The following is a 25,499-nucleotide window of genomic DNA, read 5'->3' on the forward strand; positions in this document are numbered from 1 at the left end:
TTTTTGCACACAGCACTGGTGCTACAGCGTTTAAAAGTTTGCAGCACAGGACACAAAACTATAACATGACCATAAAAGTATCAAGTAGGTCTGAAACAATTAAAAATCTTTGTGGGGGGAGTTAAAAGTAATTTCCATCTGTTGGCCTTTCAAATGAATCTAGTGCTGGAAAATATTTTTATCTATTTAGGCTGTTAATCTGATTTATGCACAGAGAATCAACAGAGAAGCCGAGAGAGGGAAAGAGTGAGAGACACTTTGTCTGCGTAATATACGTCTTGTACATGAAACGTCCTTTGTCACTGCAGTTTTTAAATACATCTGTCGCCGGCGCTGTCTCAGTGTCACGAAAAAGACTACAACTACCAAGAAGCGCTATGATCCACTACACAAACTAAGCGTGCTGCGGTCATTTCATTCATCTCACAGACTGATTTAGCGAAGCACGTGCAACATATAGACTGATGTCACACTGTTTACTAATGAACAGACAGAATAAACAGAGGAGCAGCTCTGAGTGTCTGAGTGTTGATGGAGAAACTGTGAGTGAGTGAGTGAGTGAGTGAGTGAGTGAGTGGGGCGGAGCTGTGACAAGTGTGATGGAAGAGAGATGCACACTGGTATGTGTTATGTAACGGAACCTGACCCTATACTGATATAAACGGTGTTGTCTTAATTTATATCTTGTTTGAAAATATATCGTACAGTCGTTATATCGCCCAGCCCTAATACTATGACCCATGCACTTTCCCTCCTACTCGCCCTATGCGGACCTTCTCACTCTTAATTCCACGGCAAAAAAAACTGCCACTGCCCGGTGCATCTCATACCTGTAGCACCACTAAAGGGTGCCTCAGTGTGTTGGTATCTGACGCCGAGGGCCACTGACCAAGTGTCGGTATTTGATGACTTGGGAGTGAGACTGAGTTGGTTCAAGTTTCATCTACATGTTATACCTCCATGATTTCCCATAGCAACAAAAGTCAAACATGCACCAACAAATCCGCCCAGTATTTCTGACCATAAAGCCTAAAATTAATATCAGTTGTTAAACTTGTTTCCCAGATTGTACTCCTCTTCTCGTGATGCATTCATGGACAGGGGAGGCAGAGTGAGAGCAGGCAGTCACATGAGTTACCCACCACCAAACAGGTTCATGATGGCTCCCGTGTCAATTTTGGGTGGGGGTGCGGAGGACAGGATGGGGGCAGGGGAGCTGAACACATCCGCTGGGGAGGGCAAGGTGGAGATGGTGTTTAGAGCCCAAACACACTCGGACGTAGACACACACAAACTGTGATTCATCATAATGCACAATTATAAACCAGCGCACGCAGAACATGCTTGAATGGGAAAGAGTGATTTAGTAAATGTTTCAGACAGCTCAATAGCTTTTAGCTGACCCATAAGAGAGCAATCTCATTTCCTTTTCGTTCTCTCCTTCTCTGATCAAAGCCAAGGACAAAGCTGGAGAACAGACACGGCAAGACAGGATATGAGAGTGAGTTGGGTGCAACAGGGTACCTGCTGTAAACAAGTCAACACTGGGAGCGGGGTCTGCTTTGGTGGAGCTCGTATCTGGCATGGAATCAAAGAGATCTACGAACACATGCGCACCCAGAGATGGGAATATTAAAATGCTTTAAAATGGTGAGGATGCTCTCGCACACAACAGCCAACCGAAAAAGACCTTCAGTATGAGCACATTAGTCTGATGAAACCACAAAAGGAGAATAAAGGAGGGGAGAGGATGACAAGCAGTATCAGATAGGGAATTCAGGAAGGTGCTAATCAATAAGAGCACAAGACATTAAGGTTAACACCGGACCACACACATCTCTAACGTTTACCGCTGAAAAGATCAGTCGCAGGGTTGGCCGCGCTGGGAGCTGAAATGGTTGCAGTGGTGGTGATGGTGCTGGATGCGGAGGTGAAGAGCGGTGAAGGGGAAGGGGAGGGGGAGGGCTGGGGCACCACAGAGGTGAAACAGGCATCCAGCGAGCTACCCGGGTTATTATTCTCTGCTGTCATCATGCTGAAAAGGTCTAGACCTGAAGACGCTGCGTTGGTGCTACCATCCGAGGAAGCAAAGGGGTCTTTGGGGAAGAGGTGGGGAGGAAATGTGACACATGAATAGGAAGGGAGGATGTTAGACAATGACTTTAACACAACATAAAATAGATACATGATTTATGTGAAGAGGATGAAAACACAGCAATGAACATGAAAGGAGAAAAGGGGAACAATAGGAGAGAATGTGCACAGCTCCGACACACTCCGGCTGTCAGTGGAAACCGCTAAAAATAGCATCTGTGATCAAAAACATATTAAACACCTTCACGGCATATAAACCTGAGACACAAACAACAGCTAAACTACAATTAAAACCAGACAACTGCCACAGGCAACGTCTCTCCATAACAGAAAACGCACAAATCTTCTGATGCCAAAAGATAAAAGACAAGTAAGTGTATTGTCCCTGATCGCCATGGTAACAACAATAGCACAGTCTTGACACCAATAACAAATCTGTACGCCTACTGTCCCCGCACAAAGCCTTGTGATGAAACTGATTAAAACCTGACACCAACAAGAACATAAACACCAGCACATACAGGCCTGTTAGGCTCATGAGTATATCACCGAGTGGGTCTAAGAGCTCAGGGGGCCCCTGAGCCAGCGCTTCTGAGTGAGGTCACTGTTGTTAACTATGTATTTTTTGTCCATATCAGAGCCCCAAAAGTCCCAAACAAAAAAAAATTGAAGAAAAATTTGAACATATGACAAGAAAGAAACCACCATGATTCATTTTAAGTGAGTTGTAATCCACTCTTACACGTCCAGGCCCAGGGTCCCATTGTGCCTCTGGTTAAGCTACTAGACATCTGTTTCCTTCATCGTCATGGCACTCAAAACACTGGTGGAAAAAGTATTCAGATCCTTCACTTAATTGAAGGCAGCATTACCACATTATAGATACACTAAACAGCCACTTTATTAGGTACACCTGTTCAACTGCCTGTTGACTCAAATAGTTGACTCAATTAGTCAATCATGTAGCAGCAACTCAATGCATTTAGGCATGTAGACATGGTCAAGACGACCTGCATCTGTTCACTGTACTCCAATGGCCTCCACAGTCACCAGATCTCAGTCCAATAGAGCACCTAAGGGATGTGGTGGAACGGAAGGCTGGCATCATGCATGTGCAGCCGACACATCTGCAGCAACTGTGTGATGTCATCATGTCAATATGGACCAAAATCTCTGAGGAATGTTTCCAGCACCTTGTTGAATCTATGCCACCATGACATAAAAAGGGGGTCCCACCTGGTACTAGCAAGGTGTACCTAATAAAGTGGCCGGTGAGTGTATATTCCATTATGAATCCAACTTTTTAAGCCTTACTTAAAAGTGCAGTCTGTGATTCTAATCCAATACACTTCTCATAGTGAGCTAGCCGTCTGTTATGTGATAAAATGCTGATAAATAATCCTGAGCGCACACACAGCCGCGGCTCTGTATGTGGGAAACAAAGTGGTTTGGATCGAGCCACACATCAGTATTCAAGCCAATCAGCAACAGATGGCATTTGTGATCGTGCACAGACAAAGGGAAGGGCTCTGTATGTGTAAAGAGAAAGGAAGTGGGAGCAGAAAGGAGGCTGCAGTAGCATTGACAGAAGGTGAGTTGATTTAACAGGCAGAAACAGCTAGCCTCTCTCTGACAGTGACATCAGTCTTCACACAACCAACACCTTTGGTTTTCCTATTCTGATATGTCAGAATGTCTTCCAAAAAAGGAACAAGGACAACTATAACCGCTACCAAGGAAGCTCATTAAGCTAATGTTAGCTTCAAGATTGGTTATCAGTGTTGCCTTTGGCTGCTTTTTTTTAAAATCTTTCCAGCTCAATCACATTAAATAAGGATGCTGTACATACATGACATAATGCTAAAATAAAGAGGCTAAAGCTAACAGGTCTCTAGCATAAAGTTAGCATCCCCACCGGTTAATGATCCAAGTAGAAAACATGGGAATGAACAAAGACCTTTATTCCTGTATTGCAGTGTAAAACTAGCACGCTTACAGTAAACACGTACTAAGCTATTTTCCACCACTGACTCAAACTCACTCACACAAACAGACACACACACAGACAGACGTTGTGTCACCCACCAGCTCCAGCGTTGGCGGCTGGGGCAGACGTGGCAGCGGCCCCACCTTCAGCTGCTGCTGCAGAGGCCTCAGTGGCAGGAGCAGGTGTTGCAAAGGCATCTGGGGTTCATAGAGACCCCAGCAGAGGACAGAGACACCCAGAGAGACAGAGACAGACGAGGAAGAACAGATGAAAAGAGAAAATCAGGAATCAGGAAACATGAGGAGGAAAAGAGAGCATCAGGGTAATAAAAGTGAGCTTAGCGCATTCAACAGAAAAGTATTCAAACGTTAGCTTACGGCATTAATACAGGACATTAATGACTGACAGGTGAATAGACAAATGGGAATACAGACAGGAGGCACTACAGCAAGGATTAACCTACTGCACAAAGAACAGAATAAGCCTGAAATCTACAAGTGTTACAGCTGCCATCTGTAGCTGTAGCCATGTGACAGGGTTTGATAGAATTGCTTTTCACTGAGGTCAAAGAAAAGCATGTCTGCCTATCAAACAAGACGCATGTGGAGAATGACTGTAGCAGTATGTTTATGTGCAAGCCCAAGGTGAGTGTGTGGCTGTACATAATCACATAATGCAGACATGTGTGTGAGCGTTTGTGCAGGAATATTGTGTCTGTGTTTGTGCAACAGAGAAATTATGACTCTGTGCTTATCATACTATTTTGTAAGGAGGCCCAAAGGGGACATATTAAATAAATGAATGACTATAAAATATATAATCAGGTGAATAAATGTGTAAAACTAATAAATGAAGCAGTCATTTGTGCAATAAAATAACTCAATACTAAGAAATGTTATTTCATCATTACTTTCATCATGACGGTTTTATTGGAGTTCTTTTATCGTCCATTTTTCAAAAGTCTTTTATTTCATAATGACATTTGCCCCAATGATACTTTGATTTAATGTTACGTTTTGTGTCATCATGACTGCAGTGTTGTCACCTGTCACTGTCCTCTCACCTTCTCAGCCTATCACATGCCTCCTGCCTCTCTTTAAGAAAGCTGATCACCTGTAACGTTCACATTACAAGCAAATGTGGCCCAAATCAAAATGTTTTGCTGTCATGTGAGACAGACCAGATTTGTTGAGAGATGTCTGGACATAAAAATCCCATCTGAGTCACTTCCATATGTTGTCTTAAAGCTGATACATATCTGATTACGGACCATGCGACCACCGTGAGAACGTTCATATTAAAATTCATGTGTGTTTTCCACATCATACTTCACAGTGCAGGCTCAGATCATTCACCAAACTACATACGGCTCCTACAGCTGTACTGCTGCTGCGGTTCACTGCCCCAGTTCCAGCCAGTAGAGCTGACTGCCAGACATTTTATGTGGGGGACAGCTTGCTTAATTTTTGGTCCTGCTGTGACAGCTTTGTTGTGAGGCGCCGACAGACATATTGGAATGCGGCCCTGGACATTTAAGTTTTGGAGGTGAAACCCTCCACATCGCGGTCCCTGACTCCTCTCCTGCACCCACTCCTCTCTCTCCACGGAACTACCAGCAATGGCTACTAGTAAAGCTTTGGCTGTGGTTTCTGTATTCCTTCTTCTTCTCATCTATATCTTCAACATATGATGAATTATAATCAAACCTCTGTAGCAAATCATTTATGAGATGTACACCTGCATCGCTACATCATTTATTTTTCCCCAAATGCCTGTCTTGCAAATGTGACATTTTTTGTTAATCGTTCAGCACACGTGTGTGACATTATTGCTCGCACATGAGGCGATTCAGGGCATATCTGACAAATGTCAAATATGGGTCACTTCAAACATGAATGTGTACAGTCTAGACAGAAAGATCAGATCTAGGGGAAAAAATTAGCACTAAGCTCTGTTATGTGAATGTAGCCTTTGCCAACTGGGTCCACAGGAGCAGCCAGCTGGTTATTTCACAGTTAGCACTGCACTGCACAAGGACACACAACCACAGAGGTTTGTAGTCAATCAAGCTAACAGGAGCTAGCTAACACTGCTAACACTATCTTTTCACTTTGATGCTCAGTAATAATAATCTGAACTCACAACCCAGCGTGGTAAGTAGCATGAAAAGATACCTACTTAGCATAAAAGGAGGTGAAGTTACTGTGTCTGTGTATTACTAGCTTAGTGGTTCCCAACTATAGATATTCACTGTCATACTTGCATTTGAACATGCTGTCGAGCTAGTGTACCATCTCTGTCAAGTAGCTGTCTGTTAGTCATTCACTCTACAACAGGAACTGACACTTGAAATTAAAAGCTGTCACTGTACTTTAGAATAAAGGGTGTTTTTTTGTTTTTGTTTTTTTACAAACTTAATATGTTCACAAGTCACTTGCGGTCCATTTACAAAGAACCCCGCAACCCACAAGTTGGGAACCACTGCTCTAGCTGACAACAGTTACTTGCCTGACTAAGTCTTAGCCTTGCGTTACCAGGCTCTTCACGTACGGGGAACGGGGGAGAGCCTGGTTTCCATTCACTCTGAATTTTGTCTGGACTGTGGTTCTGGTCTAGAGAGCAGATCCGGAATTCACCAAATTCACCAAAGTAAAACTTTAAATTCTGGCGCACCATCGATTTACAACAAAAGAAAAAGGTTAACTTAATGGCTTGGGGCTTTTCTTGTAAATTATATTCTTTAAATATATTCTTAAAGTTTCACCACATTTTTATTAGCTTGGTGCTTTTATTTTGATGGAAAGGCACATCCATCGAATTCCGGATCCTGTCTCTCTCGCCCTAGCTCCGGCTCCTTAATAAAAAACGGCCACTAAACGGCCCCAGACTAGCTAAGTCTGGTCACAGTTGTAGTGTTGCATGTGATTGGCTGAATGGTGAGGGGGTGTTCACAACAACACTGTTACGAAAAGTGAGACTATAATATAAAAGGACATGATGTGAAAGTGTTACAGGGTAAATGTGATTATGAAATAAAAAGACACTTGGAAAAAGAGAATTTTGAAATAAAACTGTCTATGATGAAATAAAAAAATAAGTCATGAAATAACATCTTTAACAGTGGTGTAGTGGTCGTTGATGAGGTGGGTGTACTACTATGTAGATGTGTAGGTTACTATGGAGAAAGTGGGTATACTCTCCTATATGTGCCAATGGCTGTATACCCTGTATACCTGTGTATACACTCCACTACACCTCTGATCTCTAATGAGTCAAATTCTTTAATTATTTTACATTTTTTTCTGGTCATTTATATATTTTACAAACTGTGTTTTATAATTATTTATGTATTAATTATTGAATACTTTCCGGGCACATTAGGCAGTTGATAATGGTGGCAGTGCTCATCAGTGCATCATTAAGTCTTCACTGTTTTTGATGATGCACCGTTGTTAGCAGAGTACAGACAGTATCAGTGATAAATCAGCATAGTTCTGACTACATACTGTATGTGTCTGAGCATGCAGTCGTCTTTGTGTTATCATATTTGTGTGATGGTTTTAGGGTTGAGCTTCCCAGAGTGATTCTTTCGTAGAGAATTTTCTGGAAGCCCACTGACCTCCCAACAGATCCATATTGGCGGCGCCAGGGGAGGTGGCGGCTGCTGTGCTAGTGGGAGGAGCTAGAGAGACTCCGGGCTCTGCCGCTGCAGGAGTGGGCGTTGCTGCTGCAGGGGAGGGGGCGGGCTCTGCCGTGAGGGTGGGTTCAGATAGCAAGGAATCGCCCATTTCTGCGAGCACCAACGGGACGTTCGAAATCCCCAAAGAAAGGTACCAAAAATAAACCCCAAAAGAGCAACCAAAAGAACCAGTTGAGTCACCGTGACAACAGTGAACAAAAGCAATCCAAAACAAAAGGTCCAATTCAAATTAAAGCCAGATAAGAATTTTTTGGAATTGACCAAGCAAAGCAAAATTTTAACAAAATTAAAAGTTAAATAATCCAACACCATCCGGTCGTAACCAACAAATAAAAAACAACCAACCAAAATAGCCCCCGTTGAAAACCAAAAACAGACAATGGAGTATGTGGAGGGAAGGGAGAGAGAGGGCAGAGAGAAACAAAGAGACTACTCAGACTAAAGAGAACAGCTTGAGGAGACAAACAGGGAGGTAACCATGTCACAGTTATACATTACAGTCCATCTTTACGATTAGTTTGGATTTAAACTCTGACATTGTTTCCAGATCACCTCAATTTCAGATCAGAGTTGGTTCAGAAAGAACAAAAATCACTGACACTGAGATGTCCTGGAGGATGATGAAAGACTACTACACATCTAGAGTAACGTTAGAGGCTGGAGGTGAAGAGAAGAGTCTGACTCACCTGATCCAAGAAGATCTATGGAGGCAGAGAGCAAGGTAACAAGGAAAACACATTAGTTCAAACCCAAGCTGAAACAGTTTAGGACAGAACTGTTAGTTTACTCTTCTTTGCTGAAGAGGTTATTCCTATATTGTAGAAACCATTTTATGTGGATGTTCACAGTAATGGTGGCATAATATACTGTAAATGCCAGAATGTGGATTTGCGTTATTTTGAACCAGCAGCTGAGTTGACGGAAGGACGGAGACCTACCTCCCCAAGACGTGGGGGCAGCTGATGGTGCTGAGGGACCCGAGGAAGACAGTGGATCCAGGTCCAACAAGGAACTGGAGAAGGAGACAGAAACAGAGAGAGAGAATCAATTCACCACGCTTTCATTCATTTTCTGGAACCACTTAGCCTGTTAGGTGTCATGGGTGTGCTGGAGCCTATCCCTAGGGCTGGGCGGTATACCAGTTCGTACTGAAAACCGCTCTTTATTTTCGTGTGTTTCAGCGGGGACCCATTTCACTGCTGCACTCCACAGGTGTGCTACAGCCGGTGCCATGCTTAGCTCTTTAGAAACTATCGTTATATTATTTGGCGCTATGGACGCTTCATATCCAGGACTATAGAACAGGTCTACACCTTGTCCTTTTATTAAACAAACTAAATAGCCTTATGTTATTTATCTTATGTACATGATGGCATGTCATTTCTGTCTCTTCATGGTTGAAAGTTTTCAATTCTCCTCTGCTCTCTGTATTGCGTACGGTGGAGTTTCACCCCAATGCGCACACACAGACACATGCACGCACACACAAGTGAGCACACTAGAGCACGGCTCGGGCCGCATTTTCCTGACTGAAGCCAACCCAAGTATGAGACAATTATAACCGAGCACGGCACTAATGGAGTGGAGCCTGTGTTGCGTTCAGGCGTTGTCACGTAAATAACAAATTCCAGAACTTGAATAGGCCACAGCACAACACAGCAGCATGTCAAGTGGGCCGAACCGGGGTACACCCTGGACAGGTCACCAGACTATCACAGGGCTGACACAGGTTGAGACAGACAACCATTCACACTCACATTCACACCTACGGACAATTTAGAGTCACCAATTAACCTGCATGTCTTTGGACTGTGGGAGGAAGCTGGAGTACCTGGAGGAAACCCACACTGACATGAGAGAACATGCAAACTCTGCACAGAAGGGTCCCCGACCCTGGGTTCGGACCCCCCACTGCGCGTTTGAACCAGGAGCCCCCTTGCTGTGAGGCGACAATGGGCACCATGCTGCCCCAACATGCTTTGCAGAGGTTAATTCTTCACATCTGCTTGTTGAAGAAAGAGGTAAATATTATAACCTCTGCCAATTGATTCGATTTGTTTGTTGGTTGTTTGTTTATCTGTTTGTTAGCAAGATTATGGAAAAACTACCTGCCCGATTTTAGTATCACTGAAATGGATAGCAAGGAAATGGCTCAAAATTATAGGGTGGCTACATGATTTATTTTTAACACTCATTAAAATTACAAGACGGGGTGTTTCTCCTTCAAGTTGTTATCAGTGATAGCCATAAACAAGAGTAAAGGTCTACAGCTATCTGCGGCTGTACTCAAATATGTAATGATATGTTAACATGCTAACATTTGCTAATAAGCACGTGGCACAACCTTCAGCTGAGGCTAATCTGCCCTGATGCCACAATAAAATGTTGACTTGTACGCTTCTGCAAACCACAGATGTTACTTTTTTATGTTTCATGCATATCATATCAACATTATGAAAGAGCCCTAGTCAAGGTTACATGTATATTTACTGACTTTGTCATCAGGAGGAGGGGATAGTGGATGGCGTGAGATGTAGGTTAGACAGTTGCCAAGCAGCAAACTGCTGTTCAAGACAAGTGACATTTCCAGTCATGTTTGTGGTGAGCAAACCAGGTATTTTAAGCCAAAACATAATCCTTTCCTAGCCCCTTTGTGCCCTCTAACATAGTTGTGGAGATATTTCAGTCTGGACCAACATGATGGAGCAACCAACTGATATGTGTGGCTAAAAATAAGATTGGTACATCCTGAAACATTTCAAAGGTCGCACAATTTATTGTCGAATGTTTAGACTCTCAGAGCGTCAGAGAGGAGGTCACAGAGTTTACGGTCACTTACTCTTCAGCTGGCTCAGCAGGAGCAGCAGCAGCAGCGGCAGCACTCTCCCCAGGAGGAGGCTGCAGTGCGGGAACAGCATTTGAAGATTTGGCAGGTGTTGATGTTGGAGACACATTGTTTGTCGGAGACCCCTGAAAGATAGCCAGAGAAGCCCCTTTTATAGCGGTGCATCAGACTGTGAGAGCTCAATAAAGATGCAGACTTTTTTTGAATGTGCATCTCACCTTTGTTGGAGACCTGAAACAGTGAAGGAGCAGAGGGAAAAGTTAGTTCTTTTGCGTGAAATAGACGGACCTGCTGGACACAGACTGAGAATTATTTGGTGGGTTTATTTTTAAAGGCATGAACAAATATGCACGACAGATTGCATCATATGTGATCATATGAAGAGTCCATTTCCAAAGCAGCATTCTGTGTGTCCAATTGTTTAAAATACCCTCATTCTGTCGACAAATATTTATAATTTGTGCTGATAATCAATTCAACTTGGAGAAAAAACCCTTCATATACTGATTCACATTGCATGTCAGGATGTGATAATACACATGAGGTGACTTACTGTTTATCAAAACATGTGTGTCTCACATGTAATCACATCAATACACACATTTCCACATGTAGACTTAGTAAGCTGTAGTGCAGTTATGTTTTTATTCACATGGAGATCACAGAGGCAGTAAAATTCACATGTGAATAACGTGTGAGTTTACCTGGCGGGAGGGAAATGAAAAACAGATCTACACAGTTTTCTATAGAAGTTAGTGAACTCTAAACAAAACATTCAGTATATGCTCACCCTTCACTGGTGATTCCAAATGAACATAAAGGGGGATAAAAGAGAGGAAGGGTTAAAGGAAATTATAGAAACATAACACTTGTTAAGGCCTGTTTCTACCAACATTTCTCTTGGTTACGTACTTTTTAAAACAAAACAAAAAAAAAACAAAGAGGGAGTTTCTCAGCTCTCAGCGATCCTAATCCTTCTGATCTGACATCACACTGAGTGTCGCACTGAGAGTAAGAGGCACTCAAACTGACAGTGTCTTACCCCTTCTTTCCTCCTTTCACATCCTCCAGGCCGTTCATGTGTGTTTCCAGACTCTCCAGGATACTGCTGGGAGCCTGACAGAAAATCGAAACGGGTGAAATCAATAAATAATCCTGTTCACTTGTCTCCTACATCCCCGGACTGTGCAAGTCCAAACGTGGTAAAATCTAAGAGTGACAGAGCTTTGGAAAATCTCACTGCAGTAACCACATGCACATATAAACACACACAAAGGGTTTGCGTGTCTGAAATTCAATTAGGATCAACATGCTGACACTCCATCCTGTAAACAGGCACTCAGCCAGGGCACCCTGTGTTTCTGTGGTTACCGGGTCCTCGAGAGGTGTGAAAGGACAGTCTTCGTCGTCTGAGTCTGCTAGATCCACCACTACCCCCGGGTGGAGACACTGGGGTGGGGAGATTTATGGTGGGTGAGTCATGGGAGTATCTGTGTGTGCGTGTGTGAGGTGGGATGGGCTGTATTCATGTGCATTATATTCTTGGTCGCAATCCTTCCAGGGAGAAATCATAAGCGTTGAAATATTGTATGTGTTAACTTACGTAGTTGATGTCAGGAATGTCATTTTTGTCGACTCCAACTGTCTGTAAGACGGAAAAGAATTTAAAATCAGCATTACCACACTGCACAGTCCCCACATATGACACAGGCCCTGTTTACACCTTGTATTAACATGCATCCTGGTTGATCAGCTGATAAGTGGACAATTCTAAGAACAGGTGTGAATGCACCTAATGTGTCCTCAATGCATCTTGAGATCTGATCGCTCAGGCAACATTCAGGGTGCTTTCAGACCTAGAGTTGTCTTGCTTTGGTCTGAATCAGGGACTAATTTTGTTACAAAGTTCCATAATTGCCTAGAGTTGGTTCATGTTCTCACGGCAGCATTTACAAGCGGACCAGATCAAATGCCTTGTGTGAGAAAGCTGCTCTTGATTGGTCAGAATTCCCATGCGGGAAAAACCCAAGAAATAAACTAAACATTGAAGCACGTGTGAAAGCACCCTCAGATGTAGTCTGAGCCACATATGACCACATTCTTTCCACAGTGCGTCAGCTAATATGCCCTGGGAAACATTAAAGAACCACCTGCTCAGCTTACGTCCTTGTTTATCTGACTCGCTCAGATGACAGAATTTTCTTTTGCTGCTGTTACACAGGTTAGATAGAGTGCTGAAGGAACGCGCCTGGGCCCAGTTCAAAGTCTGCCTGGTTAGCACAAGCTAACACAGCAGCATGCTGTGTCCGACACCGAACGGCTTGACATGTTAATAACTGTTAGTCAATGAAAACCGTGTGATGCTAACAGCTGTCCACGTCACTGTATGTGCTGCCAGGCAGACTCTCACCAACTGTGGCCGGTGTGGAGCTCACACTCTCGTACCCCGGGAGACAAGGAGAGCTCTGAGTGTGCTTGTCTTGTGATGAACAGAAAGAGACAGAGGGGGGCAAGGAGGGGCTGAGCGAATCGATGCGCCGCACACAGCTCTACAATGTAGTGTGATTTTTCCCATTTTGAATATCAGTGGCGGTTAGTGTACGTACAGCATGATAGGACTTCAGTTAAAAATGACAACACATTTGGTCATTGCAAACAGAAATGATTTATGTGTTTATTTGCATAGAGATTGGAGGGGTGAGAATCAATCACAAGTGATCACTTGAGGCGCTTGTGGAGATGCATTCTAATGCCAGGTGTGAATAGACAGACTTAAAGCTGCCCAATTGTGATTCAAACACTCAGGATGTACGTTAATACCAGGAGTAAACAGGCTCATACTGTGGACAGTACATGTCATTATGAAGGTCATATTAAGGACTGGTGGTTGCCCCTTACCTCAGCGAGCTTCATGAATTCCCCGATCTTTGTCACCCTGGTCAGGAACCTCTTGTAGATCTCCAAGGCCTCCTTACAGTCACTCTTCTTCATTTTGAAGTATTTCTCTGCGTACAGGAAACAACAGGTTTGCAGGTTCAGATTCTCTGTGATGCATGTCTTCATCTCTGAGGTGCCAAGTGAAAGATACTCAAGGTCTACTAACCTAATAGGTTGATGATTCCGTCATTGTAAGACGCAAACAGTTTGACCAGGTCCTTGAAGAGAAGCAGGAATGCAGCATTGATGATCCCATTGTTCAGCTCCTTGGGATGAACCTGAGAGAAGGAAGAGAACACATGAGAGGTGAAGCGAAGCCCTGGGAAAACTTCTGTGATGCTGCACGGTACTGTAAAATAGGTACAGATATCAAGCCAAAGTCTGACTCACATCGAACTCCAGGAGTGTGTCAATCTGAGTCTGCAGAACAGGCATGCCTTTCAACAGCTTCTCAGTGGTCATGGTTCTCATCACGCCGTCAGCACTGAAAGAATACAACACAGCGTCAGATGTATAAGAACAGCTGTTGGATATAGCACAAGTGAAAAAAAGAGTGAGCTGTCTAGTCAGTGAGTAGAAAGTAGAGGTAAGAGGAGGCAAATGCCTATAAGCACAAACTCTCAAAACACCATGTTTGACGTACCCCTTCTTGACTCTGGTGAAATCAAAAGCCATCTGGCGATAGGCAAAGGCTTTCTCGTTAAGGTACCGCCCATACCGTCTGATGAATGTAGACATGTCGTAGCCTAAAGAGGAAATGCATGTGAGAAAGCAGGCAGGGAGACATCATAGCTCAGATTACATGTATATGAGCCAACTATATCATAAGGAGATGGAGGGGGTGGCAGATGATGTGACACCGAGGCAAGATGGCTGCCAAGCTGCAGACCAGCATCTGAGACCAACAAAGCAAGCTGTTTTTAGCAAGACATCATCAGCATTTCCAGCATTGTGCTGCCAAAACCAGGTATTTTAAGCCAAAGTGTGATCTTTTCCTAACTTTTTAATGCCTAATATAACCATACGTTAACCACAGCATTATAGAAACAAACAGAGACACAAACACGAGATTCTGATGTCATAGTCCTGCACTTTAGTCATTGTCATCACAACATCATTATGACACATTTAGCTAATTTGTTCCTTTAAATTCTTTATATTCATTCATTCATTCATTCATCTTCTAACCACTTCTTCCTCTTGAGGGTTGCGGGGGGGCTGGAGCCTATCCCAGCTGACATCGGGCAAGAGGCAGGGTACACCCTGGACAGGTCACCAGACTATCGCAGGGCTGACACATAGAGACAGACAACCATTCACACTCACATTCACACCTATGGACAATTTAGAGTTATCAGTTAACCTAGTCCCCAATCTACATGTCTTTGGACTGTGGGAGGAAGCTGGAGTGCCCGGAGAGAACCCACGCTGACACGGGGAGAACATGCAAACTCCACACAGAAGCGGGATCGAACCGGCAACCCTCTTGCTGTGAGGCAAGAGTGCTAACCACCACACCACCGTGCTGCCCAATTCTTTATATACTTCAGAGAAAAAAAAAACATTAAAAAAAAAAAGATCCCTAAAAACTGGGCTGAGAAGTAATACTGTACATGTATCCTGAAGTTTGCGAAATTCAGCCGAAACCATCAGGAACTGCAGATTTGGTGTTTGTGACGACCATTATTACCTGTACATCAATAAATTCTTTGCTGGTTAACAGTTAACTGCACAAAAAGCACACACAAATGTGTCTAAGAAACGCTGTGATCAACACAAGAACAAGCATGAAAAGACCAATTTAGTATTAAAATAACTTAAAGAGAGCATAATTTCACACAAGACATTAGACACGAAAGATAGAAATGCCAGCATCTGTTTGTATGCGTCAATGTGAGTACAATCACATGTGTGTGATTATGTCCAGTCCCTCCTGCAGTTTGTGTCATACCTCCTATTTGCCAGATGGCTCCCTTTGTTTTTATCTCTTCCTGTTTGTTTTTTGCCAGATACTGTGATACTGTGCTTACCATGAGAGCCGGTTTTGTCGATAAAATTGCTGAGGTTGAAGAGAGAGGTCCTGGAGGCCAAGTACTGAATGAACCTCTGAGGAAGAGATAGGAAAACACAGTGAACAGTCATTAGACAATAAACTATCAAGAACAATTCTCTGCTTGTACAATGTAGTGTGATGTGCATCTGTTTCACAAACTGCACATCTGTTTACTTTCTGTAAGTTCTACTGCAACATTTAACTATCTTTGCGTCCGACTTTAGTGCACAGTACTATTTTATCCCTAATTTCATTACCTCAATTTTCACAGTCAGCTTTGGACATAGTTATTACAGCAATAGTATAATAGTAGTTACTGGTTTATTTTGTACCGTCAACTTTATGAGGGGGACAGTCAGATCTAGAGTTTCACTGCTTGCTTTCGCAACATGGTGCACGTCAGTCACTTAAAGTTTTGGCAGCACCTCCAAGCACTGAGTGTAAAAATGAGCAATAGCAACCCAACATTAGCTAAACTTTGAAGATCCTGCTAACGTTGGTGCCATACTGAGAAAATAGCTAATGGTTATCTGAGATGATAAGGTGGTTATCAACATGAACAAAAACCCTATATACAAAAAGAACTGTAAATAGTATTAACCATTGATGTGTATATTTCTATGCTACTGACAAATTGAACAAAGCTAACAGTTAGTTCACACAGTTAGCTTTGTAGATGCTGTTAGTAATATCTATCATTTGTTCAGTGTTTTTGATCGTTTTGATTACTACCTCAGTGTCTTAGATAACCGTTAGCTAGTCACTCAATGTAGTACCAACGTTAGCCTGACTTTCAGAGTTTAGCTAATGTAGGCTACTATGGCTCTTTTCAGCTCTCTGTTATTGGAAGAACTGCAGAAAATTAAACTGACTTATATAGCTACACGTTTTTTTTTTAAAGACAGCAGTAAGGGCTGTTTCATGGTCGACGCAAAGGCATGCAGACGTGAACGCATTGGGACGCATTGGCCGCCATGATGCGTGCTTGCATCTCAAAATGTGTTGTCCATTTTTTTGATACATGATGCGGCGATGCGTTGCCAACGATGTACTTGAAATTAGCCACTTTTTGTTATTCACAGAAGAAGCAGGTATGAAATATGGAGGGCGAGGAGGAAAAACTTTGCAAACTCGTACGGGCACACCCCCATTTATATGACAGTTCTAGTGCCGTGCACTCTAATAAAATAGCAGTACTAGCTAGCTACAGCAGCACTAGCTAGCCAGAATATACTGTGACTCAGCTCCCCCCATTGCGCGAGCGCTGTATTGCATTTCAAGTATCACCTTGTCACTTGCATTCAATGTGTTGACTATGAAAGGAAGTGCATTGCTCGCGTCGCTTGCTCACGTTGTGTGCGTCGACTATGAAACGGCCCTAAAGCTCTGTAGCACTAACCGCCTTCTTTATCAGACAGTGCTCTTCTTCATCTTAGTGGCCAGCTAGGCTAGCTGACTGGCTAACCTTGCTACTGAAAGACACTGAGGCGATTATTGAAATGATCAAAAACACTCAAAAACAAATGTTAGGTAGTGGGTATTACTAAGAATGTGTTCAAAGCTAACACCATTAGTTTTCACAGCTAGCTTTGTTTGTTAAAAGTACTGTATTTACTGTTCTCTTTGTAAATTGTGTTTTAATCATAATCACTTCAGTGTCTTAGCTAACCGTTAGCTAGTCATTCAGTGCAGCGCCAATGTTAGCCTGACTTTCAGAACTTGGCTGGGGTTAGGGTGCTGTGGCTCTTTTTGGCTGTCAGTGCTTGAATTAGCTGCCAAAAATTAAATTACCTTATGTAACTACACTGTTGTAACAGAGAGCTGTAAAACTCCGTAGAGCTGAATGTCCTTCGCATGGTGCCTTTCTTCATTTTAGTCGGCAGCTAGGCTAGCTGAGTGGCTAACCTCACTATTTCAGAACACTGAGGTTATTATCAAAAACACTACATACAAAAACAAACGTAAATACTATTATCCACTGACATTTATGTTTCTATATTTAAGCTAATAATAATTAATATATAACCCACTGCATCTGCATCTCTCCTAGTACCTTTTTAAGGCTTTGGTGTCTCACTGAGAGGAGACACCACAAGCAGGATTTGGGATTGTGGTTAACCTTGACTATGACATTTTTGACAATTAACTTTTTTTAGGGAAATAAATCTCTTATTAAACAATCATTAAAATTAACAAATAAATTATCAAATCAAAATACACATAACTGTCAACGACTCTCTGAAAGGAATAAATCACCAACATAAATCATACATTCTCAAATTAGCTTAACAGTTAACAGACAGCTAATGCTCTGTCCCGCCACGCTTAGTGTCTAACGTTACCCGTTAACAGCATGCTAGCCACACTCATAGCCTCACCTCAATAACAACGTCAAACAGTAAAAAACACGATTAATTTACAGTCAAACTCATGGCGGACAGTAGCCTGGAGTGTTAATAAACAGCGAACAAATGAACAAAATGTGTGGTTTAAACGCTGATAGTGTGATGTAATGCAAAAGGCTGTTACAATGGGCTCACCTGACAGGGCAGGAGACAATTAACTTTGAAGAAAATGGCGGCATAAACAGAGCACATCTCAAAGCTACGGTGTCCTGACAGGGACAAACAGTGTGAACTACCGTATTTGATGCAAAATAGACAGCGCAACAGCACCTCCTACTGGTTTAAACAGGTAGCTGCCTTACACATACAAAGCAAACTGTTTTCAGAGTCAGTTTTATTGATATTATTTACCTTTCTTTTTTGTCACTCAGTGTAGCACCAATGTTAGCCTGACTTCCAAGCTTAGCTAACGTTAGGTCGTTATGACTTTCTTTTACACTTGGTGCTTGGAAGAGCTGCCAAAAATTCAGGACTGTTTTCATTACTCTGGGGTAATGTGGTCAAATGTGAGCTCTCCAGAGTGGTGACCACACAAGTTAATTATAAAGACATTTACTATACATTTGGACTGGGTGATAATTTAGCAGATCCATTTTAAAATTTCCATCATTTATTCCAAAAAATCCAAAGCAGCAACCAATTAAATCAAGCCTTCATATTTATCTCACACTGAATAATAACTTTTATCGCCAAATAAAATTAGATTCAGCCACTAACCTCGTTGCCGTGGACACACATGTGATGAGTGGTGACGAGGGCCTTGAAGACAACCACCCAGCTGGCATTTGTGGCTCGCTCAAACAGCGTGTCAGCCATTTGAGGGATGTTCACATTGGTGGTGTTGGTGGCTGACACCAGGTCTGCAACACAGCCACAAAAAACATCATTATCATCATGTGAAAATTACAGGTCTGATGGCATGACGTAGGTTTCTAGAAGGGGGGATTTCATGATTAAAAGGAGAAGCACGGCTAGTTTAGTCTTAGACAAATGCCCACACAATTTGAACAGCACTGATTAAAGTTTGATTAAGCTGACAGGCTAAGTGTTCACTGCAGAGCTGCTCTAGACACCCGTGAGAATATTAAGCCAGGAGGAAGACCTGATGTACATATGAAATGATGTCGGTGCACGAGGCCCACACACACACACACACACACACACACACACATACACACGCTGACAATGCAGAAAGACAAAATAATGCTGTGTCAGCTCTCCTCCCTGGATGCCACTTCAGACACTCAGACAGATAGAGAGGTGTCCCACACAAAGTGTCCAGACCAGAGGCGGAGCAGAGGGGGGCTTCAGGGGGTCCAGCCTCCAATCTTTTCTCAAAAGCCCTGATCTTTTAACTTGTTCAGTCAATAATATATACCCATGTTATATATCCTACTATGCTATTACCTAAAGAAATCTAATATAATTGAGTAAACGTTCTTCTGTTGGCCAGATATTCAGTTTTAAGTATTGACAACAGTGTCCGAAATAATGTTTTGACTCACCTGCCGAGAGGACAGGTAGATGAAAAAACCCACAAGCCAAGCACATCTTTACTGGCCATAATAAACTGCCTTTTTTTTGTCACATATGCAATTGTTTCAGTACATTTTATTGAGATCAGGTATTATATTGAATTCAAATTTAAAGAAAAGGCCATATAAAAATTGTTTTAATATATTTAACAACTCATTATCACAGTCTCAGCATGTGAAAAAGTGTAATCTGTGATGCAGTGTATATATATATATATATATATATATATATATATATATATATATATAGGGCTTTTAATGTGACAGATAAGAACAGAAGCAGTGAAGCTTCAATGCATTAACTGTGACAATGTGGGAGGCAATAGTTACAATAGAGTAGGCTTGCAGTCTTGGTTCAAACTACAGAGCCTCTGTGTTATTATTCTATTATCTTCAAAACTCATAATCATCGGCTATACGTTAGCATCATGCTAACTAGCAGCGGCGGCAAGTTTAGCACATCTGCTGGTTTTCTGCACTATAAACGGTCCTACAAAACTAGAAGCACTCGAGTCGGTCAGTTTTGCAGCACCGTTAAGACGCGTGTAACACACAAGAGGAGCAGCAGAGCAGTGCCCCCGTAAATGATGCCAAACTGCAGTAGAGACTCAGCATAGTAATCAGTTACATGATTATATGGTGCAAACATTTACCCACCAGTGTGCCTGATAGTCTTCCAAGTTACTCGCATAGTGGAAAATCTACCCACATCTGGCGCTTGGTGGGTGTTTATTTCAAACCCTGATTGAGAAACACAATTACTTGGCATTGATTTGCAATTAGAGCAGCCCAAATTGTTATGACATGGACTCAGATGTATCAGATTTGTCAGGTTAACATTCACACTGTGAACTCTGCTTCAGCGTAGTAAAACAAAAATAGGTTTAAAGATTACCCAAGACTACCCTACCTGCTGTGATGTGTCTTAAAAATAGTAACATTACCCAATTTTTGCCTCTTTTTAGGTGGCAGGAGTAAAGTTGTCCACAATATTTGTTGTGTTATGGTGTGCAGAATAATGTGGGCAGTTGGAAAACAGTTAGGCTGTGTTCACACCTGGTACTGAAATGCAACTTGGATGATCCGATCAAAAGTGGACAGCACTAAATACAAGTGTAAACGATCACCATTTTGATCCAGTCACATATCTTCTGTGGTGAAACACTGATGTGTCCTGATGCATCACCGACAAGGACTACTTCATCAACGTAGAACAGCTGCTTTGCTCTTTAACTTCCCCATTTTATAGCTAAAAGTGTCATGTGACCACTCATTGTTTTGCCTAACGAAGAAGAAATGTTGAATTCTGCTGACAACGTTATGTCCAGCTCGACCGCTGACGACTGACGAACACGCTACTAGAAAGTTTGCTCCAGCTGGTGGGCGGCGTTTTGTTTTGGCTTGATTGTTTCCAACATGGCAGCTGGATCAAACCTTTTTATTGTACAGCTAAACAGTACACTAAAATACGTTTCTGACGACATTTGAGGTTCACAAGCAGCGATTGACAGGATTGACAGCTGCGTTTGTGACTCCTCAGCTCTGATTGGTTGTTTTCTTTCACATGAGGTTATAGGAAATGCTACATGGCCATACAGTAGACAAAGAAATATCATTTTTTATCCAACACATTTAGTGGTGTGTGAATACCGTAACAGTTAAGCAAATATAACAGAAAGTTATTCTATAAAAGTTACCAGCTACAGCTTTAAGTTCTTGAAATATATTTCATATACTGCAAATGCATTTTCTTTGTCCATCCCTTCTGACATTGACAGCTTAGCAACAAGGGCAGGACTGAGTGTATCCATACACAGTGCCAAAGAGGACTGCAGTAAATATTGGCAGGCACTGCTGGTAATACAAGGAGAGGAAGGCCGTTATATTGAACAGGCCTTGGCTTTGCCTTGAGCAGGTGGATACCAAACTGCAGACCAAAAATAATACAGCAAGCGGGTGAGCACGAGAGGGGTGGGAATGAAGAGAAAGACCCTCAAGGGAACAGCAGGGAGTCGAGAGAAGCACTAATGTGAACGTTAATGTGTGAGAAATAAAGACATGAGTGTCAGAGCAGCGGACCCTTCAAGGTCAGGCTGGACAGAGAGGTTAGGGGGGTTGGGGGGGTTGTAAACAGATTATTACTAATCACTGGTCCTGGTCTTTCTGTGGTGGCTGCCCATCCCCCCATGCAGCACACACACCTGTCTTGACACCACCTGTTTCACGCCATGCTCACCATATAACACACTCTGTTATCAGCTTATCACCACCAGTGCTGCTGATATGAGTCCGTACAATGATTCAGGTTTATCTAAATATATTTGTAGCACAAAATAGAGTAGGTAGAAGAACCCCACATTTTTATTCCATCCTGTTTTTGTTTATTCTGTTCATTTAGCCTCACTTCTCTGTGAAATGGCTGGAGATTACACTCCCCTGCAGCCTTTTCAGATGACACATACACACACACACACACACACACACACACGGTCCACAATGGCTGAAATGTGATTATATAACATTATCATGTCGCTGGCACAGCTACAAGTTAATATTCATACTAGCACGTTGAACGCAGTGCCATCCTCAGCGAGACTCTCAGCTCACAATTCACCCAATAACAACTGTAGATGTGTTATTATATCTGTTTACGGCTGTTTAACGGGCCGCATCGTATCGTAGGATATAATCCACGCTTTCTGTTGTGGTATCATTACCTGAAACACACATTGACATACGAGTGTGTGTGCGTCTAATGAGGATTGGCAGAGCTAAATAAAGACTGTAGACGGTAATCCACGGCCCACAGGAGAGCTCTAAGAATGAACCGAGGCCTCATGCTGTGCCAGTGTGTGCTTGTGTGTGTGTTTCCTAGTATGTGCCTGCTCTAATCTTTTTTATAGTTGCACAGGAAAGCACTGTAGTAGTAGCCAGGATATTCCAGATAAAATTAGATAGAATTTGATGTGTAGATTTGTTTAGACAGCTTTACTCCTGTCAGATAGGCTGTTTAGGCCTCTCACCAATTTACATGTCAGCTGTGTGCAGGAGCGTGGTAGTAGGGGGAAGAGTGGGGCTGATTTTGTAATAAGTGCCATTACTAAATTAAAACTGGCTGAATAAATCTGTTGAGAGACTGAACTTTGTATAAAAGAACAGTGGAGGCTCTTTAAGGAAGGGAATTCCCCAAGAAAGAGAAATCAGGGTTCAAAAAAGGAAAAGAAAGAAAGAAAGGTAAGGTAAACACAGCAAACTGACTCTTAAAATTCAAAAGGTGTGTGAGACATGGATCAAGAGAGGAATGGCATTGGGCCCACAGAGGTTACATACACATAGGGCCCAGAATTTGGAGCTACACCCCTGGTTCACTCATTGACAACTCCCTTTACAACAGACACTCAATAGTTAACTCTGTAGTGAGCAGTTAGCACAATGCTAACACCGTGGAAATTTCACACTCAGAATTCAGACACTCTAATAAAATGCCAGGCAGTAATTATAGTGCACTGTGTACATGTAGGGTGTGGTTTCAGACAGAAATATGAGGCTACAGTTAGCAGCCAGTTAGCTTAGCATAATCACTGGCAACAGGGGAGAACCAGACTTTGTCACAGTGACAATGAGACTTCAGGAAGCTCCCTGCCAAGAAATAGTCTGGCACATAACCCCATGTAAAGCAGCAGCTTGTCGTTTTTACACTTGTTCTTGTATGGATTAACTGAAAGAGATACAATGTGTTAATTAGCGAGCTTTAGACTGGGTTTTTCACATATCCTTCAAAAGTCTTAAAAATGCTAAGACAGTGGAAGTAGGATTTAATTAATCATTTTTTCTGACATTGTATTGTAAAATTTCAAAAAATATAACCACAACAAATGTTGACATTTCTTTAAAAACACTTTGAGGAGTGTGAGTCCCCCACTCTTCCTCTCTTGATCCATGTCTCTCTCCTGCACCCTTAAATTGTTTTATTCTTAACAAAGTCAGTTACCTTTATTTCTTTTCTTTTTTTGGACCCCTGATTTCCCTCTCTTGGGCATAGACAGGATAGTGTACTGTACGTTGGTACTCCAGTAGTAAAAGCAGGCAATCACTTGGCCTTAGCTACGTTTAGAGAAGAACCTAGTGTAAGAGTGGGCTAACACATTTCGTACCTTTAAGGAATAAGAGGGGCCTTAGAGAGCCTCTACTATTTTTCTATGCAAAGTTCAGTCTTACAACTGATGTACTCAGTCGATTTTGATTTAGTTAGGGCACAAATTACTTAGAAATAATAATAACAACAAAAATGCAAATAAAACCAAACTTTTCATTAAAAGGCTTTGAGCTTTACATCTGTCCCACAGACGATAGGCCTACACACTTATAAACAGCACCTGAAAGAAGATCAGCTCAGCACTCAGGATTTCAGGTAAATAGGCTATGATACACTTCTTGTTAAGGTTGCTTAGCAACCTCAGACGCAACCTACCGCCACACTCTTGAAAGCTGACATAAAAAAGGCACAAAAGTAGCACCCAGCGCCTGACTTCACATTTTCCAGGTGGTTAAAGACGCGGCATGTGCACGGCCCCTAAAGATGTAGAAACCCTGTTGAGGGATGCTGTTAGGTACATCTTGTTACCTTCAGACAGAGCCATGCTAACTGTTTTCCCCAAGTTTCCTGTCTTCATGCTAGGCTAAGCTAACTGGCTTTTGGCTATGGCTTCATATCTAGTAATGAGAGTGATATCATTTTTCTTATCTCTCAGCAAGAAAGCAAATAAGAGTAACTTCCCAAAAAGTTGAACTATTCCTTTAAGCACTATATCTGTAATTAGTTCAGTTTCATCTCGCCATCCAGAGACGCTGGCTGTGGCTCCAGCTAGTGACTCACACATGCATACCACAGACTGGACACATATTGTAGCTGTTACGCTCATGTACATGTAGTAATCAGCTTCCTGTTCAGGTCAATACGATGATTCCACTCCTCTAAAAGCTGTTTCTATACTCAGAGTATTTTCACCATGACCTCAGATGAATTTAAACCCAGTGCCTTTGGTGCTGAGTGAACTCCACTCTCTGTTAGCTGACCTTGCACGGACCACATGTTCCCTAGAAATCTGTAGCACATGCCCTCCAGTACAGTGCTGTTTACACACTACACCACTAAATGAACTGAAATATGAAATTCAAGTGTTTTCCAGCTAATAGCGAGAAATAAAACTCCTTTTCACAGTCGTATTTTATTCCCTGCACTGAGATCAAACGCAGGCATCAAAAGAAAAAAGAAAATGGGATGTTTGCTCTCCATACAGAGCAAAGTGCTGCACACGTTTGTTACTGTTGCAGCTTTTATTTTGCAGTTGAATCACGGCTCCAAAGGCACCTGTGACACACCAGCATTCATGCCAGCTACTTCAGGCTGTTCATCAGTTACACTTTGCCTTCAGAAGACGCTTATTAGAATAAACAATTTGTTAGTTACCTGCACTGAAACACAATTCAGTGTTTTAGGTCTGGTTTAAGACACATTCATTCATTAAGTCTCTGCACTCCACAGATGACAGCCCTGTCATTTGTCCTCTTCCTTTTCACAGTCGCCCTCTGTCATTACTGTGCCATCCCCTGACACTCTCAATCCGTTACCATGGCAACTGCACTGCACCGCCACCGACAACAACACACCCACGCCCACCCCAAGGGTCACGGACTGTGTCACAGTGACAAAGGAGTAGATACGACCTGTCTGCTTTCATCTGTCATCAGATGTCTTAAATCAATCATGCTGAGAAGGAGCTGATTATTGAGTCGGCCTTTTTGCACTTACTTCCTATTTTCAGCCTAAACTATATCGAGACATGAAAAATTCATCAACACTGAGTTTCTTTGAGGTTAGGAATTTCCTCCAGCCAAGACACACATGCAAGAGAAGCACAGTGGCCTACATACAAGAAGCTT

At 42.4% G+C, this 25,499-nt stretch overlaps 1 protein-coding gene across 1 annotated transcript in view; it reads right to left on the minus strand.

Moving 5' to 3' along the window:
* Positions 1-25,499, minus strand: part of snap91b (synaptosome associated protein 91b) — a 45,281-nt gene that overhangs the window by 13,917 nt on the left and 5,865 nt on the right. The window contains exons 3-17 of the mRNA XM_049590071.1: positions 18,739-18,881; positions 15,594-15,669; positions 14,207-14,309; positions 13,954-14,047; positions 13,730-13,841; positions 13,525-13,631; positions 12,230-12,271; positions 11,669-11,742; positions 11,417-11,422; positions 10,845-10,857; positions 10,621-10,751; positions 8,720-8,793; positions 8,468-8,482; positions 7,701-7,871; positions 4,180-4,278 (exon numbers count right to left, since the gene is read on the minus strand). Coding sequence (XP_049446028.1) covers positions 4,180-4,278; positions 7,701-7,871; positions 8,468-8,482; positions 8,720-8,793; positions 10,621-10,751; positions 10,845-10,857; positions 11,417-11,422; positions 11,669-11,742; positions 12,230-12,271; positions 13,525-13,631; positions 13,730-13,841; positions 13,954-14,047; positions 14,207-14,309; positions 15,594-15,669; positions 18,739-18,881 — 1,260 coding nt within the window. The remainder of the gene's footprint in view (positions 1-4,179; positions 4,279-7,700; positions 7,872-8,467; positions 8,483-8,719; positions 8,794-10,620; positions 10,752-10,844; positions 10,858-11,416; positions 11,423-11,668; positions 11,743-12,229; positions 12,272-13,524; positions 13,632-13,729; positions 13,842-13,953; positions 14,048-14,206; positions 14,310-15,593; positions 15,670-18,738; positions 18,882-25,499) is intronic.

The sequence above is a fragment of the Epinephelus fuscoguttatus genome, linkage group LG11 (genome assembly GCF_011397635.1).
Source record: "Epinephelus fuscoguttatus linkage group LG11, E.fuscoguttatus.final_Chr_v1".
In the NCBI taxonomy this organism is placed as follows: Eukaryota; Metazoa; Chordata; class Actinopteri; order Perciformes; family Serranidae; genus Epinephelus; species Epinephelus fuscoguttatus.